Raw genomic sequence first — 21,241 nt, 5'->3', positions numbered from 1 at the left:
AGGGATATGGAAGCTGCCATGTTCAGGGCTGGGACAAGGTTCTTCAGCACTAGTGGCGGAGATTACAAAGTGCACCCCTCCCACCAACTGTGCCCTGCCCAGTATAGGTAGCAAACGTGGCTCCAGTATTAACGTCTTCCTAAGTGTAATAGCCAGATGTGCTCCCATACAGTATGAGACAACCCCCCTAGTGTAATAGCCAGATGTGCCCTACAGTATATGGCAGCCCCCCAGTATAATAGCCAGATCCCCCCCCCCCCCAGTATAATAGTCAGACGTGCCCCCATACAGTATGAGACAACCCCTCCCCCCCAGTGTAATAGCCAGATGTGCTCCCATACAGTATGAGACAACCCCTCCCCCCCAGTGTAATAGCCAGATGTGCTCCCATACAGTATGAGACAACCCCTCCCCCCCCCCCAGTGTAATAGCCAGATGTGCTCCCATACAGTATGAGACAACCCCCCTAGTGTAATAGCCAGATGTGCCCTACAGTATAAGGCAGCCCCCCAGTATAATAGCCAGATCCCCCCTCCCCAGTATAATAGTCAGACGTGCCCCCATACAGTATGAAGCAGACCCCTCCCCCCAGTATAACAGCCAGATATGCCCCCTTCCCCCAGTATAATAGCCAGATGTGCCCCCATATAGTATTAAGCAGCCCCCTCCCCTCAGTATAATAGCAAGATGTGCCCCCTAACCCTCCCCCCAGTATAATAGCCATATGTTCCTCCATCCCCACCAGTATAATAGCCAGATGTGCCCCTTCCCCCCCCCCCCCCCCCCCCCCGAGCTTTACTGAGGACAGCAGGAAGCATTACAGGCAGGCAGTACTTACCTATTCTGGGTTCCAGGCACTGCAGGTCCTGTTGTTGTATAACTAGTTATTTACTGTTCAAGTGGACCTGTCATCCTGTCATATAACTGTGTTAACCGAATGATCTCTTTCCTCCTGCAGGATGCGGATGTGGATTGGGATGATTTGTGGGATCAGTTTGATGAACGCCGTTACCTGAACGCCCAAAGATGGAAGCCGGGGGAGGATCCCTATCGGCTCTACGCGTTCAACCAGAGGGAGAGCGAGCGGATTCCCAGTGATCGCGCCATCAAAGATACCAGACATTACAGGTGAGCCCAGATCCAATGCCAGAGATTTGTGTTTGCATTAAGCTGAGACTAGTGAAAGCCCCATTGTTATTTGCCATCTGTGAGGCTGAGGGCACACATAGCAGAAGCGCTGCGTTTTTGCCGCTAATGGAAGTCTGTGGGCTGCAGGAAAAAAACGCATATGCAATTTCTATGCGTTTTACAGGATGCGTTTTTTAAAAACGCTGGTTCTGTTGCATGTTATGCAGGATGGCTGTCAAAACGCACATAATGAAAGTCGATGGGAACGCAACGGTATGCGTTTTTCATGCGTTTTTTCAATGCGTTTTTGCTTAATAAAATTAGTGATGCATTTTCACTTCCTGTTGTCTTCCTAGTGATTTGCATAAAACACAAATGAAAAACGCATATGTGTTTTGTATTTGAGAACTGTAAATGCATTAAAACGCAAGAAAAATACTTGAAAAACGCATCACAAACGCACAAAAAATGCAGTAAAAACGCACACAACATTAACATAAAACTTGACATAAAACGCAGCCTTTCACGCTATGTCATATGTGAGCCCAGCCTCATGGGTTTTCAGGTAAGAATACATCAAATGATTGGGACTGCACCACCCTGCTTGCGCTAGCGGGTTATGTACACCAAAAATGCAACATGTAACCTCCTTAGCAGTAACCCCGTACTACATACGGGGTAGCCGCCGCAGAGGATCACATGGCGCCAGGACTTTTTTTTTTAATGTTGCAATAAGCTTTAGCTAGCGTTTTGCTAGCTAAGCGTATGCATAAAGTTGCTCCGGTCCCCCGCGATCGCCCGCAATAGCTTCCGGTATACGTACCCTCCAGTGTTCCCACGCCGGCGCAGCTGCCCAATCGGCTCCAGGCTTCTCGATGACGGCGATCGGGATTGCGCATGACGTCATCTCCAATCGTCGCCATAGCAATGCCGGAAGCCGATCGGGAAACTGCGCTTTTCGTGGGATCGTGGCGAGGTACGTATAGCCGGCGGCGATCGGCGGGCATGGGGGGGACCGGAGTAACTTTGTACATACGCTTAGCTAGCGAAATGCTAGCTAAAGCATTTCAAAAAATGTTTTTGACAAAAAAACTCCCAGCGGACGCAGCCTGAGAAACTGCGTACCGCCAAGGGGGTTAAGGAGACTTCAGCTCAAACTCACAGACAGTCAACAGCTTCAGAGAACACCTCAAAAAAGAAGTTGGTTCTACATATCCACAGAGTTGTTGGTAAGCTCCTCAGCCAGCGGCAAGGCCAATCCCATGGAGAAGTCGCTCTCTTGACTCCCAGGATTTACATTGGTAGTGATCTGAATGAGCCGGACTGACTCCATGAATCAGAGCCGGATCATCCACCAGGCAACCTAGGCAGGTGCTTGGGGCCTAGTGGGTGTGAAGGGCCTACCAGCCACCTTCTTTGACCTCTTTCCAATTAAGCTTACCAAAAAGACCACACAAGGGGCCCCGAATCTACTACCTTGCCTAGGGCCCCATTATATCTTAATCCATCTCTTTCAGAATACAAATTGACAGCAGATATGAGGGAGAGAATTGATGCTGTATGATAGAACCATGCAATTTATGGTTTATGTCCATTTTTTAGGATAACTTGCTCCAGACCTACTCAGAATGGTAACCCATGAATCATAACACAAGTGTATTGATTTTAGTCTGTTCAGTTAATTTTAGCAAATGTGGGAGATATGTTATTTCATCTTTCAGGAATGCAATCAGTTGTTGTATTCATATCTCATATCTGCACATATGTAAAAATGCATAGATTTTGATTTTGCAGACAGTTGATACGACCAGGTTAGGGAAAATGTCACATGTATTCCTGATTGTGTCTTTGAAAATGTTACTCAACTCTGGAGGTTGACAGGTCACCACCGAGTCCAAGGGGGCTGTTGAATTCTCCTATATGACTTGAGTCTGAAAAAAAAACAATCGCTGAAGACTAGTCCAGTAACAGAGAGGATGTGCCCAGAGTCACCGGAGGACATAACACCACTGGACTCGTAATCTCCTACTTTCTAAAGGAACTTTGATTTCCAAAAGGACTTTAAAGTCGATTCAAGATAAACTTTTACTCATTGCCTAATTGTGTTCTTTTCATATAGTTTATAGGGCATTCCTCAAGCCAAATACTTTTTTTGTATTAATACTCTAATTCCCTATAAACTAAACAAGCCTCGCCCACAGCTTTTCAGAGAGCCTTGGCACTAATTGCACTAATTTTACTATCTTAAAGAGGAGCTGTCAGCCATACTATCTCAGAAAAAAACACATATATAAGTAGATAAATACTTGCTCTACTTACATAACATGTATTGCACTGTTCACATTTTGACTTTAGTGATTTTTCTACAGTGAAAAAAAGAAAATCCTCCTTCGCATTTCCCATTTTAACTGTGGCTATTTTGAAACCAATCCTGATATCATTTCCTCCCTTGCTCTCCTCTGCCTGATTGTGTATGCATTGCCTGTCCTTCACTATGGAAAGTGCATTGTCTCAGCATGAGAAATATTGGCCAATCAGAGAGGAACAGAAGTGTGGGAGAGGGAAACAGGAGGGAAAGAGGCTTCAGCCAATCAGGCTGCATTAATTAAGTCTGAGGGGAAGGCAAAGAAGCAATAAAAGGACAACCCAGCATGCTCTGCAACTTCCTTTTTTGTGTACCAAATTTTGTGTGTACTAAATAAGAGTCAGGTAAACTGGGGAATGATCATTTATCAACAAGAAAAGTAATAGAGATTTTAACTTTTGGATTGCCTGGTTAGCATCTTTATTACTTGTTTACCAGATACAAATAAAGAATTGATTTTTGATTTTATGTCCAACAGTTACTCTTTAAAGTAAACCTGAAAGAAAAAAGTTCCTCTAGGGAGAACTTACCTCGGGAGGGGGAAGCCTCTGGATCCTATATATGCTTCCCATGTCCTCCTCAGCCTAGGGGATCCAGCAGTGGGAACCCTGAAAGTCCCCTTGTTTTGAATTGTTGCCGCTGCGCACATGCATACCAGTGGCTTTCCGCTCTGGTTCCAGCGGAAATAGCAGAGCCTTATCAGGGCGGCTCTACTGCCCAGGCACAAGCTGGGCCTGCACATTAGAGGGGACCAATCAGGCTTGGCTATGTCCACTGGAGCCTGAGCGCCAAGCCACTAGTGCGCAAGTGTGCCGCGGCGAATGTTATACATTTGGGGGTGTCTGCTCTATCGGCAGTTGCTAAGTCTAACTGCCACAACAGTAAGATACCAGCCAGCCTCCCTTGCACACGATTTTGACAAGTTTACTTAGTAACTACCAATCAGGAAATGCTTTGGAAAACAAAGGACACCCTGAGAATCCCCCAAGAGGAGATGGACTAGTCCAAAACCTGTCGTTTCTGGCAGATTTTAACGGCTTACTTTTTTTCGGTGTAGTGGTCCTTTAATAATAAAGCGCTAAAGATATAAATGAAGCAAAATAGATGTATTTAAAGGTTTAGATACAAACTGTGCTTGGTCTGCTATGCCCCCACAACATTTCTAAGGGTGGTAATTATGTTGGGCTATGATTGCCAAAAATAGTGCAAAAATATTCAAAAGTAAATTATTATTATTTATTTATAAAAATAAATTAATATTATTATTATTATTAATTATTAAATATAATGTGTGTGGCATTTTATACAAAGCAATGTCCCTGGTGTCCGACGGCTGTGCCTACAACAAAGAACCTGTGTATATAATCAGCCGTTCCCTGGCGTCTGTACATTCCATCTTTTTATAATACAGCATGAAGCAGAAAGTATAAAAGAGAACATTATGCACGTATATAACCTTCGCTGATTATTATGTACAATGTGGTATAGCAGTTATACGCCATATTGGCATTTGTGTACATATTACTTATATAAATGACAACGGTACATAACAGCTGTGCTATGGCTTCTTAAAACAGAATTATTGTAAGAGAACAGAGGCGCCAGCAGGATAAAAGGTAATGAAAAATTATTAAAATTTGCTGGGAGGCAGTGGTGGACTTACCTCCGGAAAGCAGACTCAAAATACTGTCTGAATTAAACAAATACATTTATTATTGGTACCCCAAAAGATGCAACGCGTTTTGCAGGCACAGCCCGCTTCATCAGGCAATAAGATAGGGGACAAACAAACAGTAGCTCCTCAGTAGCACGAATAGCGCCTCTGTATTGGTGCTTCTGACGAGCTACTGTTTGTCCCCTATCTTATTGCCTGATGAAGCGGGCTGTGCCTGCGAAACACGTTGCATCTTTTGGGGTACCAATAATATATTTATTTGTTTAACTCAGACAGTATTTTGAGTCTTCCTTCCGGAGGTAAGTCCACCACTGCCTCCCAGCTAATTTTAATAATGTTTTATTACCTTTTATCCTGCTGGCCCCTCTGTTCTCTTACAATAATACTGTGTCCCCCCCTGGTGGAGGGGTGACCTACCCCTACTTTCCTGATCTACAGAGAGCGACATCTTAATCCTGTGGGGACAGGTCTAATCTCCTCACCTGCATCTACAGTGGTTGCCTAAGAGGTAACCCATGTTTGTGAGTAATGAGTATATTCATCTCACAATTACATTTATCCACGGTTTCCAATACATACTACACTATATTGGGCTCTCGGTGTTTCTTATTTATATTCTTAAAACAGAAGGTACTTGCGATAATTCGGCTTTAAGTGAACTTCTGTGGTTCCCCACAATGCACCACTACTGAATATCTCACTATGCCACTTGTGGAAATACCAGTAAAATTGCTGTGCGCTTTGTGGGCATGCTAATTTTACCAGCTAAATGAATCTCCATGTCACTTGTCAAGGGTTTTAACAGGGTGGTTTACTCTGATAACCCTGTGTTTCCTCTAATATCTCCTCTGAACCTCTCCATATACTTCACTGCAAGCCCCTGAAAAGCTGCTTAGCCGTCAGCTGTTACTGAGATGGGAGGGATTTCTCTCAGCTGCTGTGCAGGCAGAATTAGCATACCTACCGATGTGAGTGTAATGGATTGCGGAAACACCGCTGCGCGGTCTGACAGCGGCACGGGGCAGCTGTTTCCGCGTTTAGACCGGCGGTTTCCGCACAGCAGCATGCGTCTGGTTTGTCTGAGCCTATTACTGCACACAGAATGAGAGCTACGCGCGCGCTAGGAGGCATGACCTTTATGCCAATAGGAGAGGGATCAGCTGATCAGGACGATCAGCTGATCCCAGCGCAGTGGGTGATTGGCTGAGTGGGACTGGGCGGCGCTGAGGAGCGCTGCACTATATATACTTCTTGCCGGTCAGTTGCTGGTTGTCCGCCGTTGCGAATACTTACGTGTGAGCACTCAGACCAGTCAGATCACACAGTGTGTTAGAACCAGGAGGACCTGGGAATTCACACTTAGCCAGATTACGTTTGTGTTATATGTTAGACCAGTTCCAGGGTGTTGTGACCACGGACCTCACACCCAAGCTTAGGGATACTGTGTCATTGCTGTGTTATACTTTAGACCAGTTCCAGAGTGTTGTGACCAAGGACCACACGCTCAAGCTTAGGGATACTGTGTCATTGCTGTGTTATACTCTAGACTAGTTCCTGGGTGTCGAGACCAAGGAACTCACACCCCAGTCCAGTGGCGTAGCTAAGGAGCTGTGGGCCCCGGTGCAAGTTTTACAATGGGGCCCCCCCAAGCACTCTATACATAACAATTGATACGGCACACCAAAACCTGCCAAGAACAACCAGAGTGTCAGAGGAGCAAGAAGGGGATGGGGAACAGTTTGTTAGTGATCACTACTATTCAAAGTCTCTATAGAAGTGATTATTACCAGCACAGGAGCAATAGAGAGCTAATACCGTAGTTGAGGGAGGGCCCTTCGGGGCCCCTCTGGCCCAAGGGCCCCGATGCGTTGGCTACCTCTGCACCCCCTATTGCTACGCCCCTGCCCCAGTCTAGGACTTTGTTATACTTATATGTTATGACCATTTGCTCTGTCGACCTTTCTCTTGCTTTCTGATTCGGTACCTCTACATATCTGCCCACCTGTTGTCAGACCCTGCCTGTACCCGGTTACCGAATCAGTCTCTCTCTCTCTGTACCTGATCTGCTCGTGTGTTGCCGACCGGGCCTGCCCGACCACTCTAGCTGTCACTCTCCCTGAGTGCTCAGTCTAACTGTACTAGCAGTAACACCATTCCACCAGGTGTCGGCTGCAACCAGGACTTCTACCCCTTAGGAGTCCTCTGGCTGCAGTATAGTCTGATTCCCAGTATAGCAGGGAATCATTGGCTCCCAGGTTATCTCTATCTCCTCTCCTAGGAGATAGTTCACACACAGCCATAGGCCACCTGCTCCTCAGGTGGTCCATGCTCATAGTTTCTGCGTCTCCTGCCCCACGGGAGATAGCCTACTGTTGCACCAAAACACTTACACATTACTAGGTGTCCAGAGGTTAGTCATGCTTGTATTATTGGTGATTCTGCAGATCATCAATAATCAGATTCTCTCTGTGTGCTGACACCAATCGTTACAGTGAGGATCCCTTCTCGCTGTGGACTAAACAAGTCTTGGCAGTAAACCCAGTGAAAGCCGTTGGAGTGCCAAGGAAGAAAGAAATGTTTGTGCAGACTTATAAACCAATGAGGCAGAGAGAGGAGGGTCCTGGGCGGCATCACCAAGATATATACTGTTACCTTATCAAATCACCTCTACAAATTATTTAAAAGTTACATAGACACTCTATTGTCATGGCTTCACCAATAGTTATAGCTCCTGCATACTGCAGTTAATATTTCAAGTGGACTCGATGTGAGAGTAATATGGAGGCTGCCAGATCTATTTCCTTTTAATCACTTCAGCCCTTAGGTTGTTTTCACCTTAAAGGGAACCAGAGATGAACGATTCACACAAAATAAACATATCAGTTGATAGCTTGTAAAGAATTAATGCTCTACCTGATAGTTTCGTCACTCTGGAGTGCCTTTTTGAGTGTTTTTTATCCATTATTGCTCCAGGAAATATCCAATATGGCCGCCGGCTCATATTTCTTCTGCTTCCAGGTTATAAACTGTTCTGGATGTGCTGTCTAGCCTCTATGAGACTATAGACAAGCAGGGCTGCTGCAGGCTTTCATCTGTCTGATTTCAACTTTATTATTCTGGTATGCTGTGTGGCTGCCTGTAGGAAATGTCTCTCATAGAAATGAAACTGCATACAGTAGATAATGACAGGCGGCACACAGATACACTGTGTGTGTCAGAGCTTCATTCTCGGCAGCAGCAGCCCCTCCCATTTCAACAGCTCTGAGTATGAAATCTGAGCCAGGAGGGGGAAGGCTTGGGCTTGAAAAGACTCCACAGAAGAGTGACTCAGCTATAATGATTCCAGGTCAAACCTCGACTGAATAGTCTGTGGATTCTTATCACAGTTGATAATAGATAGATTAGACTGAGAAGAATAAAACTAAAAGCAGGGTAGGTGTTTACTGTCATGTTCCCACTGATAAATGTAATAAAATACATGAGGGTGCTTCATCTCTGGTTCTCTTTAAAGTGAAACAGAGACAAAGCACCCTCATGTATTTTACCATATATATCAGTGGAACATTAGAGAAAACACCTACCCTGCTCTCTGTTTCATTCTTCACTGCTCAGCCTGCTTCCAATCAGCCCTGATAAAATCCCAGACTGGGCATTCAATCTGGCTTTGATCAGGAATCATTTTAGCTGAGTATGTCTTCTCTGATGTCTTTTCAAGCCCAAGCCTGCCCCCTTGTGCCTCTGCTTTCCCCTTCTGTATACTTGCATCATCACAGAGAGTTGTGATGAGATGGGGGGGGGGGGGAGCTGCTAATGTAAGGCTATATTGGAAAATGTTTTTTTAATATATATTTGTTAGTCATAAGAGGTTTTTAGAAATGGTGATTTCATTTTGCACACAGCCCACTAAATAATGTGCTTTTCTGATGAACTGTGTTTTGCATGGAGTTTTAGAGAAAAAAAAACACAAAAAACAGCACACCAGAGCGGCGAAAATACCAGGTATAGTATTTATTTTGTAAAATCTATCGGGGGATAAGTTTATTTTGTGCCAAAGCGTTCATCTCTGGTTTCCTTTAAGAACAGAAGCAGTGTTCTCATTTCAGCTTTCCTCCCTTTCATTCGCCAATAACTAACAATGCTACTATAGATAAAACCCACACATTTTATTTGACATTTGTCAACATTTAAATTATGTTCCTAGAACAATGTATGGTGAAAATCTATTATTTGGAAATGACGGTGTATTTCTTTATGAATGAACAAGCCTTGTAATTCGCGGCATGCTTATTCATTCACAGGCACTTTGATTGGCTCAGGGAACACATGTTTCACCGTCACCAATCACCGCTGTGTAAATCCCACTGTGAATGAGTGGGGGGCACCCACCGCAACAACACTGGAGGCGCTGGTAACGTCGAGAATGACACAGCTCAAAGTGCACGGCTCATACTGGACGCATATATGTGTCCACTTTGAGTTATATGGTTAAACTATACCAGTTGCTTGGCATCGGAAGAGTCACAACCGTGAAAAAAGCATGTGGCTGATGCAGTCAGGTATGCTTGTTCAGGGTCTATGGCCAAAAATATTAGACGCAGGGGCCTTTATTCAATTCACTTTTTTCTACTAAATGTTCTCCTACCGTAGGAGATCATTTTCCATCTTCTGTTTAAGGGCTTGTTCACACTAGGGGCTTTTGTCCTTTTTTCAAGCGCAGGTGATTTCCAAAATCACCCTCAGGGCCCTTTTCCACCAGCGCATTTGCGCTGGCTGAATCGCAAAAACGCAAACCGCTAGCGATTTTACAATCGCTACGGTTTGCTTTTTAACATAGGAATCGCGGTAGGTCATTTCCACTACCGCGATTCGTTTTTTACCGCGGAGCGACTTTTGCCGCGATTTTGCTATGCAGTGCATAGCATAGCAAAATCGCGGCCGCGAACGTCGGGGAATCGCCGCTAATTGCGATTCAGCAATCGCTAGCGTTCAGCGTGAACGCTAGCGATTGCTAGTGGAAAAGGGCCCTCAAAACGCTTGTGCAATGAGAGACTTCACATCTGAATGCTTCGTTTCTGATCTGTTCAGCAAGGGAAGGTATAGGAAAAACGCAAACGCGCACAAAATTGTTTTGTGCAGCGACTGTGTTTGCGTTTTAAGAATAAATACATTGTACTTATTCTTTTCCTGGTCAAAGAGTTCACTTCCTGACTTGCTCTCTGGAAAAGCGCTTAGAAAAGCGATTTTACCAAAAACGCATCGCGCAGTGGAGCGCTGAGAGGGGGAGTATTTTCTTGCTTGCTGGTGGCTTAAAAGGCAGTTTATTTATAAGGTGGGAAAATATCACCTAGGAAGAGCTAGAAGAAAAGTGTGAATTGAATAAGGGCCCCAATCAGTTGGACAGCCAGGCAACTTGCCTTGTTTAAAAGGAAATACATTTGGCTGCCTCCAGATCACTCTCACCTCGGCTTCCCGTTAAAAGCATTGTGGGTTGCAGTGCAGCATAACGTCAGCACGGGGGCTTAGTGGTTAGCACTCTCGCCTTGCAGCACTGGGTAACCAGTTCAAATCCCAGCCAGAGCACTATCTGCAAGGAGTTTGTATGTTCTCCCATGTCTGTGTGGGTTTCCTCCAGGCACACTGGTTTCCTCACACATCCCAAAAACATACAGATAAGTTAATAGGAATCCTCCTAAAAAATTGGTACTAGACTAGGATACATACATAGACATACTGTATGACTATGGTAGGGATTAGATTGTGAGCCCCTCTAAAGGGACAGATAGTGATAAGATAACATATACTCTGTAAAGAGCTGCGGAAGGTGTTGTTGCAATATAAATATTAAATAACTAGCTGATGGCCCAGCATTGCCCGCATTTGGCTGGTGTTGGCTCCGCCCACTTTTCCTAACCCTAACACACAATTACCGTATATAATTGACCAAGTGGAAAAGTCAACCTCAATATTTGACCCTCTTAAAGCGGATCCGAGATGAAAAACTTAACTATAAAAAGTAACTTGTCTATATATCTTATCTAAAGTTTAGATAGTTTACACAGAAAATCTAGCTGCAAACATCTTTAATAGAATATGATTGATTATTCCTGTGATACAATGACAGCAGCCATGTTGTTTGTAAACATTACACAGAGGCAGGCTTATCTGTATCTTGAGCAAAGAAACCTAATCCCCCCTCCTCCTCCCTCCTCCCCTCTGCCTCTGAAATCTCTGGCTAGTAATACCTCCCCCTCCTCCTGCCCAGACTGAGCTCCCATGAGCCCTTGCTACTGTCTAAAAGTGCCTTGGCTCTCTGAAAACCTGTGGGGAGCGGCTTATTTAGTTTATAGGGATTTAGAGCATTAAAACAAAAACAAAAAAGTATTTGACTTGAGGAATGCCCTATAAACAATAGGAAAGGAACACAATTATGCAATGAGTAAAAGTTCTTCTCGGATCCTCTTTAAAGTAACACTTAAGTCATCCAAAAAAGAGTTTTACTCACCTGGGGCTTCTACCAACCCCCTGCAGCCATCATGTGCCCTCGTAGTCTCGATCAGATGCTCCTGTCCCCTGCCGCCAGCCACTTCAGTTTTCGGTGACAGGCCCGACAGGCCTGGGAACGCAAGTGATTCTTCGCGTTCCTGGCCGCAATAGCAGTATAGAGGGCGCTATTGCAGCCAGGAACGCAAAGAATCACTCGCGTTCCCAAGCCTGTCGGTCCTGTCGCTGAAAACGGAAGTGGCTGCCGGCGGGGGACAGGATCATCTGATTGAGACTACAAGGGCACAGGATTGCTGCAGGGGGCTGGTAGAAGCCCCAAGTGAGTAAAACTCCTTTTTTTTGGATGGCTTAAGCATCCCTTTAAGCTGGAATTTTTTATAGACTCAAGTATAAGTCTACCCAGTAAAGTTAATCGCTGCACTTGGGGATTGGGAAGAATTAACACATGCACTTGTGGCTCAGGAGGGGTTAATGACTGCACTGCATACAGTATTGCAGCTATTAACCCCTCCTGACCCTTAAAGAGAATCTGTACTCTGAAATTCTTACAATAAAAAGCATACCATTCTATTCATTATGTGCTCCTGGTCCCCTCTGTGCTGTTTCTGCCATTCTCTGCTGCAAACCTGGCTTGTAATTGCCAGTTTTAGGCAGTGTTTACAAACAAACTAACCAGCTTCTAATAGGCTCAGCTAAGCAGAGTGTGTTAGTCACACAGAGCCTGCAGGGGGTGTGTACAGCTTCTAGCTAATCACAAGCAGCCCTGCACATTCCAGTCTGACTGCCTCAGCCTGACTGTGCCGACTATAGAGAGAAGATTAGATCATATAACAGAGATAACACAGCTACTGTGCAATTAGGAAAAGCTGCAGTAAGCCAGACCACATTAGAAAAGGCATAGGAATTTATAGCATAGAAGAAATAAAGATAAACAATTTGTTACAGAGTCTCTTTAAGTGCAGCCAATAACTCCTCCAGGTCCAATTATTCACTCCCCTTCCTGCAGCCCAGTATTTCCCCCTGCCCCTTTCCTTGTTAATTGTTGTGGCCAAGACTTCCAGACCTGGGATTACTTGGCATTCCCTTTATCAAGACAGTGTCAATTGCAGCCTAATGGGAATGTCAGTAATAGTACACACATTACTCAATGTGCTCAGTGTTGCCCATGACTCGTGTATAAGTCGACCCCTATACTTTGATTTAGAGATTTAGTGAGCCAGACCTGAATTTCTAGACTTATACTCGAGTATATACAGTACTCAATTACTCAATGTCCTAGTTTGTGAGCTTTGCGGTCTTTGGCATCAATGATTTCCATTGAAATGAAACAAAATCTGATTGGCTGTTTGTGGCTCCACCCCCTTTTCTGAATTTGAACCCCCGTCACCCAATGACCAAGTGTACCAGGTTGGAGGCTTGTGCCATTAGCAGTGCAAGAATGGCAGCATTTACATTTTCCCCTTGAAAATCAATAGGAGAATTTTGATTGGCTCTACCCACTTTTCAGAATATTAATTCCAGTCACCCAGTGACCAACTGTGCAAAGTTTGAGAACCCTGCCATTAACAGTGTAAGACTGGCTGCTGTTTACTTTTTTCCAGTGAAATAAGTATTTGTCTCCGCCCAAACATCCAAACTTTTGCATTTATAATATTAGTGAGATAAATAATAATAATTGTAACGCGGCTTTCCACACTGCAATGTACCACCTATGTACAGTGCGGTGTAATGGCATGTGGCATCGTAACAAGCTGCATGCAATGCGTTACTGTAAAATGCGCATGTTACCAGCGAAGCAAACTTTCAATTGACTCTATGCTTCACTGTATGCGATGAAACGTGTAGATAAAGCCTCCCACTTTCCCATTGCCTTCTTGCTGTTAGGGGGAACACAACAGCTCCGCTTTGAACCTAGCCTCAACCAGACCTGCCCGAACAGATCATACAAAACTAATTGGGCCTTTTTTTCTCTTTCCCTGTTGCAAGAAGTCAGATTAGGTGTGGATTAATCAGGAGAATCTGGGCAAGACAAATTTTGCCCGTTAGTTGTTGGGTTTGTTTTTTTTGTTGAATTTGCTGGTGACACATCAGCTGCGGCGAGAGATGAAGGTCTTGATTCAGAGATGACCGCGGCCCCGTTTATTACGTCCGCTGTAACAAAACATGACAGGAGCCAATTTCCCTGCATGAGGCAGTGGTGCATATTTCATGGCGCACCTGCTCCTCGCGGCGCACATGGGCTGACGATGGCGAGACGAGGGCCTGGTATGGACGGGATCCCAGAGTGAGCTGCACTGGGAGCGTCTCTGCAATCTGATCTGCTCGGTTATTCCGCTGTTGCGTCCTGTTGTGTTCATCAGCTTGTTTAAAGTGAACCTCCAGACTAAAAAATCTACTCAGCAGCACTGAAAAGGCTTGGTGTTTCTTTAAGGCTGCTTACACACCAAGACGTTACAGGCGCACGTTAGTGCGCCTGTAACGCTCCCCCAACGCACAGCAATGTAACACAAGTGGGCTGTTCACACAGCCCACGTTGCGTTACATGTAACGCTGCACGTTCTCCGCAAAGTGCAGCATGCTACGGCGTTGGAGCGGCTATAGCCGCGTTAGACTGTTTGCACATGCGCAGTGGGGGGCGGAGAGGAGGCGAGGAGAGCCAGCTACAGTAGCCGCGCACATGGCTACTTAATATTCACTGCACTGGCGGGCGCTGATTGGCCGGCGGGACCACGTGATGCGGAGTGTCTCGCTCCGCATCACGTGGACCCGCTGGCCAATCAGCGCCACTCTGGGAGACATTATAGGAATCGAGCCGCCTAACGCGGCTCACTCTACCGTCGGCTCTTGCAGCACCATACGTTGTGTTAGGTGCACGTTATGCGACCTTAACGTAGCACCTAACGCAACGTCTTGGTGTGCAAGTAGCCTAACAGTTTCACAGCATCAGAAGTTTGTTTTTCTTACCCAAGCCTCATTTTTAGCTGCACAGAAGAAAACTGCCCGTGCATTTTTCCCCTGATGCTGTGCAAAGCATGATGGGATTTCTGATGTTCTTCTCGTTACCTAGCAGCTAGGGGGAGTGATCAGGATACAGGACAGTTGGAACTGTGTCTAAAGCTGGCCATACACTAGGCCGATTCCTGCCAGATCAACAGCAGATTCGATCACTGGGATCGAATCTGCTGTCACATCGTTCCCGCTACACGCCAAATTTTGATCTATTTTGTCCAATCCCGTCGATCGCTCCGTGCGGAAAATTACCGTCGATCGCCCGCGGGTAGGGAGCGCGTCGCTAGCGGCGTTCGAGTGCCCGACGACCGACGCAATAGAGCAGCAATACATTACCTGCTCCGCCGGCGCGACTCACCCCGGTCACCGCTGTTCCGTCTCCGCGCTGATCTCCGGGTCTTCACTTCTTCCTGCCCGGCAGGAAGTTTAAATAGTAGAGGGCGCTCTACTGTTTAAACTTCTTGCCGGGCAGGAAGAAGTGAAGCATGCCGGGGCCGGAGACCAGAGCGGACGGAGACGGAGCAGCGGTGACCGGGGGCAGTCGCGCCGGCGGAGCAGGTAATGTATGCGGGCGGGGGGAGAGGCGGCAGCACCACCACCACCACAGATTGTGAACGGTTTCAGGCTGAAATCGGTTCACAATCTGTTTGCTGTAAAGGTAGCCATACGATCCCTCTCTGATCAGATTCGATCAGAGAGGGATCTATCTGGTGGTCGAATCTGATGACAAATCGACCAGTGTATGGCCACCTTTATGCTCCCTTTCACCTCCTTTCAACCAAAAAGATGGCTGCCCCCATGAAATCACAAACATTTGCCTGTTCTTTTATAACAGGGTGGGTAAGAGATTGTATTACTTATCTATTTTAATTAACATAACTAAGGTAACTTAATGACAGTGTGTTTGTTTAGGCTGACGTTCCTCTTCAATAGTTAATTTCGAGTTCCCATCACTGTTTGTGTGAAAGCGTTTGATATGCAAACTTCAAGTGGAATTCTATGTGACTTCTGAGACTCTTTGGAGAAAAGATTTAGTTAAAGCGGACCTGAACTCAGCACTTCCTCTCTGCTCTAAAAGATATACAACAGCATAATAACATTTAAAGAAAAACATTCATTTGTTACAGCTGATACAAATCCTGCAATAAATCTGCAGTGTGTCTACTTGAAAGCAGACTTGGGGTTAACATCCTGTGTTTACAAATTAGCTGATCTGCAGAGGCAGTCAAATGACACAGCTGAGGAATCAAATTACAACTTGTGCTAAATCACAGATGAGGGGGAATTAGACAGGCTAAACTCTCTAAATACATGCAGGGTGCATTTCTCTTTGTTTTCCTTCTGTCCTGTGCAAGATTTCAGGTCCACTTTAAAGAGACACTGTGGTGGCATATAGTAGAATGCAGTAAATTATTCAGGATACCCACTTTTACCGCAAGAAAATAATGATTTTAACTGACCTGGGGTTTCTTGCAGCCCCCTGGAGTCCTCCTGTGCCCACAACATATTCCTGACCCCTCCCGGCCAGCTGCAGGGGTGCCGCTAAGGCAGTGATGGCTAACCTTGGCACTCCAGCTGTGACAAAACTACAAATCCCATCATGCCTCTGCCTCCCCAAGTTATGCTTAGAGCTGTCAGAATATTGCAATGCCTCATGGGACTTGTAGTTCCATTACAGCTGGAGTGCCAAGGTTAGCCATCACTGCGCTAAGGTTTTTGTGGCCCCACGTGACACATCATTTGCCTCCCCCCAGTCACAGGACCCCTCTCCCATTATAATAGGTAGCCAAAAGTGTGCCCACTTAAAACAAAAAAAAAAGATAACCATTGAGTATAGGTAGGTAGCCAAAGGTGCACCCCCAGTATAGGTAGCCAAAGGTGACCCCCAATGGCATTGGTGCCAGTGGGGGTATGTAGATTCCTGCTGCTTCCCCATCCCTAACACTCACTTACCTGCAGATCAGCTGAGGCTCAAAGACAGGAGAGCAGCACACAGTAAGCATGTGACACACCTCTAATGCAGGAAATGATCAATGACCTCACTTCCTCATCTGAGATGTAGTCCATGGTCACCATGCCGCTCTCCCCTCTGTGCACGCTGCTGCGGATCTGAGCAATGGGGAGGCAGGGGTGGCCATACAAGTCACAGGCAGGGCACCTCTGTCAGTGTGGGAGGCCCCTGCTTTGGGTGAGTCCCCAAGCGGCTGCTTTGTGTGCCTGGGCCTTGCTGCACCCCTGGCCAGCAGCAGCCACCCCCGCAAAGCTGGCTCATCACCAGCTACTGCGCATGCGCGGCCCTGAGCAGCACGCACCCTGATCACACTCCCTCTGCATAGATGTAAATGGTGCGCTTCTGAGAGGAACCGACGGCGAGGTAAGTATGTAATATTCATTAGCAGGTACATCATGTGTTTATTTTAAATCACTTTACTCGGTTCAGGTTCCCTTTAAAGTATACTGCGGGTGGGGGAGGAGGGGTGGCTGCGTACCGAGAAGAGGCCACAAAGTGTACTGATGGACTCTCCATCGGCACGCCGACAGGCACTCAGAAAATTGAACACGTCGCTGATCTCCTGTTCTCCGCCGCGGCGGCGTAAAGAGTCTCTGATGTTCCATTTTGTCATTTCTTTGTTCTCTGGAGTTTTCTTACAACCTCAGAACTTTCTCTCTTTTTTTCCGTTGCACTTATATGTTATTATGTAGCCATTTATCTTGTCTGGTAAGGAACGGGCTTATTGCATTTCTCTTGTCGGCGTGCCGAGATTGCTTCATCGCCTGTCACTACCTCGCAGCTACTTTTCTCATCAGATGCGCATCTTGCGATATGATTAGTATTGTTGTTGTTTTTTGTTTGTTCTTTTGTTTTATCTTTTGTTTTTTGTTTTTTTTTTCAAATCAAATTTTATATTAAAGTTTGTTTTTAATATTTTATGAGAAAGTACCAGGTGAGGAATGATAATTCAGTGAATCTCATCTGACCTGCTCATCTGCAGTATCATCCCGGGGCTATTTGGAGACTGCAAACTGCAAAATAGTAGTAAGTTTGTTTGTGCTCATTGGAGCTCCTGGTTTAGATGATGTCATTTAACCAGTTCACCACTGAGGGGTTTTTCCCTTTTAGGACCAAAGCAATTTTCACATTTCAGGGCTCCTCCCTTTCATTTGCCAATAACTTTATCACAACTTATTACAACAAAATTACCTATATTGTGTGTTTTTTTCGCCACCAATTAGGCTTTCTTTGGGTGGTACATTTTGCTAACAATTACTTTATTTTAAATGTATTTTAATGGGAATAATAAGCAAAAAAATTGATCATTATATCTCACGCGCTACTGTGGCTTAAAGCCACACATCTTATTTGCACATTTGTTCTGGTTAGTATAACATTTATGTTCCTAGTACAATCCATGGCGAAAATATTTTATTTGGAAATAAAGGTGTATCACTAATTACAAGACCTTACTTGCAAAAATACCAGTAATATACCATCATGACATACATACTAAAAAAAGTTTTTTTTATATACAAATGTTTTATTTTGGTAACTATGGGAGAGTGGGGGAAGTAAGGGACTAATTTTGATGAGGGATTTACGTATTTCGTTGAATTAAATTTAATGTGTTAGGGTGTAATTCACTATTTGGCCACTAAATGACCCTCCCCCCTGTTTCTTCCTCCTGTGTATTGTGTGGACACAGAGTAAGTAATGCGTTTATATTTCACTTTTGTCAATGACCACCGGCATCTCTAATCATTGATTACAGGCACTTAGATTGGTGAATAGGAACTGTGTTCCTATTCATTAATTAGCATACTAAAGGGTGGCGCTGAAAACACACGCAGGAGCATACACGGGGATCCGTGCAGGGGATCGCGGCGTGAGACTAATATTTACGTACCTGGGACTTCAGATGAAGTCTGTCTGGGTGTAGATATACTGCATGCAGTGCAGTAACTAGTTAAAGTAAAACTGAAGTGGAAAAAAGTCATATACTCACCTACGGAGAGGGGAGCCTCTGGATCCTAAAAACATTCCACCCTTGGTCCCCTCCTACCAGCGCTGACACCCCTGTTAGAGCTGTTCGACCAACTTTCTAATTACAAATGTAGCAGATAAGGATGACTTTCTATCTAGCTGTTGTAGCATGGTGCTGGTCTTCATTATCAGTACTTGTGCTGCTGCAATATTCAGTGTCCTCAAAAATTCTATTTCGTATTTGCCTTGTGTTACATGGATGGCAAAGGGTTTAAGTGATTTATGTAGGCCTTTCGGAACCATTGCCACTAGTAGCCAATCATTTAGGGTCTATCCGGCATTTCTCTGATGAAATTCAATGTTGAAAAATGTAAAGTCATGCATTTTGGTCGTACCAATGGTCTATCACCATACAAAATAAATGGGATACAGTTGGGAACATCAAACTTGGAGAAAGACTTAGGAGTACTCATCGACAACAAGTTAAATAATCGTACTCAATGCCAAGCCGCTGCAGCTAAAGCTAACAAATTCTGGGATGCATTAAAAGGGAAATAAAATCTCGAGATGCTAGCATAATATTGGCCCTGTTTAAAGAGACTCTGAAGCGAGAATAAATCTCATAGTTAGCAGGGGCATGTGTGCCCCTGCTAAAACGCCGCTATCCCGCGGCTAAACGGGGGTCCCTTCACCCCCAAAACCACCCCCGCAAAACTTGCTCGTAGACTTAGTCGTGAATTTTTTTCTTCCTGGAGGCAGGGCTAATGGCTGCAGCCCTGCCTCTAGTCGCGTCTATGAGACACGCATCGCCGCCTCTCCCCCGCCCCTCTCAGTGAAGGAAGACTGAGAGGGGCGGGGGAGAGGCGGAGGTATGCGTCTGATAGACGCGCATGAGGCAGGGCTGCGGCGGTTAGCCCTGCCCCAATGCGGAAGCGCTCCGGCTGCACGGAGGGGATTTGGGGGTGAAGGGACCCCCGTTAAGCCGCGGGATAGCTGCGTTTTAGCAGGGGCACACGTGCCCCTGCTATCTATGAGGTCTGAAGCGAGATTTATTCTCACATATGGAATTCAGTTCTGGGTACCACATTACAGGAAAGATATTGCGGTTTTAGAGCAGGTTCAGAGACGAGCAACAAAATTGATACGAGAGATGGAAGGTCTTACCTACCAAGAAAGGTTAGATAAACTGGGTTTATTTAGTCTAGAGACGCCTTAGAGGGGATCTAATTAACATGTATAAATATGTTAGAGGGCAATATAAAAGCTTGGTGGATGAGCTTTTTGTCCCTAGGCCTTCTCAAAGGACTATAGGACATGATCTGCACATGGAGGAAAAACGTTTTAGCCATTTATTTAGGAAAGGGTTCTTTACAGTAAGAGTGATTAAAATGTGGAATGCATTGCCACAGGAAGTAGTTATGGCAAATTCTATACCTGCATTTAAAGGGGGCTTAGATGCTTTTCTTGCGTTGAAAGACATCCATGGCTACAATGTTAAGCTTGGGGGTGTATTCTCCACAGTCAGCATGCAACACATAAGCTGACGTGAAGGAGGTACACACACCAGCACAAGGGATCAGGATATCCCCAGTTTAGTGGAGGAGAGGACTGACTCCAATAGGAGATTGTGGTGCACAGAGCCGGTGCAGATCCAAACAGCCACAAACAACACTTACGTAATAACGTCTCAGCGCAAAGTAGCGCTGAGCGCATAAACCAGGACTGAGGAGATCAGGACAGGTAGACAGAATGAACGCTTGCTTAACTAGCCACTACTTAGTGACAGCAAGCGTCCACAATAAGACAGACTGGAATGAGGCAGCCAATGCGTTTGCAGCGATGGCGTGCCTCACAAAGACAGGACAAGATAGTCAGGAAATAGCAGGATCAAGATAGATGAACGTAACACAGACAAATATACAATAAGTATGTTTTCCTAGCGTATTACAATTACAGCTATCAATGAAACTATTTGTAACGTCTGACTAACATATGTATATATCGGCAATGAACCGATATATGACATAAGCAGGAACGCTGACTAGCACTGGAGCAATACAGGGAACAGGACTCAGAAGGATTCGCTATCTCTTCGCAGAGATGAACGCAATCCACAAACGGTAACAGGACAGGATTCAGAAGGATTCGTTATCCCCTCGCAGAGATGAACGCAATCCACAAACAGGACCAGGAGCAGGATACTAGCTCAGCACGGGTGCTCACGATACGCGCAAACTACCAAAACGTGCTGGAAGGCTGACTAACTGAACACAGGAAATAAACAGTTCGTGTACGTATATATCAGCGACACTGATGTATCAACGTAACACGAATACAAGGAAAATAACAAAATGCGCAAGTATGCGTATATATTGGCGATGAACCAACATATGACACAAGACAAGCAGAGTAACAACTTCTAGAACAAGAGCAGAACTAGGAGGACTCGCTGACCCCTTCGCAGGAGTCAGCGCAGTCCACACGGACTAGGAACGAGGTGGGGCACGAGCAGAGTAACAGACAGAATCTGAGACTATGGTAGCCCATCAAGCATTGCAGGAAGCAGTTCTTTATACTGAGGTCA

The 21,241-nt window shown here is 45.4% G+C and overlaps 1 protein-coding gene across 2 annotated transcripts in view; it reads left to right on the top strand.

The window, feature by feature from the left end:
* The window catches only part of GALNT14 (polypeptide N-acetylgalactosaminyltransferase 14), a 518,272-nt gene that overhangs the window by 192,102 nt on the left and 304,929 nt on the right, over positions 1–21,241 (top strand). For both annotated transcript variants that reach the window (XM_068232789.1, XM_068232790.1), the window contains exon 2: positions 959–1,128. In XM_068232789.1, coding sequence (XP_068088890.1) covers positions 959–1,128 — 170 coding nt within the window. The remainder of the gene's footprint in view (positions 1–958; positions 1,129–21,241) is intronic.

This window comes from Hyperolius riggenbachi, chromosome 4 (genome assembly GCF_040937935.1).
Source record: "Hyperolius riggenbachi isolate aHypRig1 chromosome 4, aHypRig1.pri, whole genome shotgun sequence".
NCBI classification, from domain to species: domain Eukaryota; kingdom Metazoa; phylum Chordata; class Amphibia; order Anura; family Hyperoliidae; genus Hyperolius; species Hyperolius riggenbachi.
The sequence above is the reverse complement of the archived record's forward strand: the minus strand, read 5'-3'. Positions and strand labels throughout refer to the sequence as shown.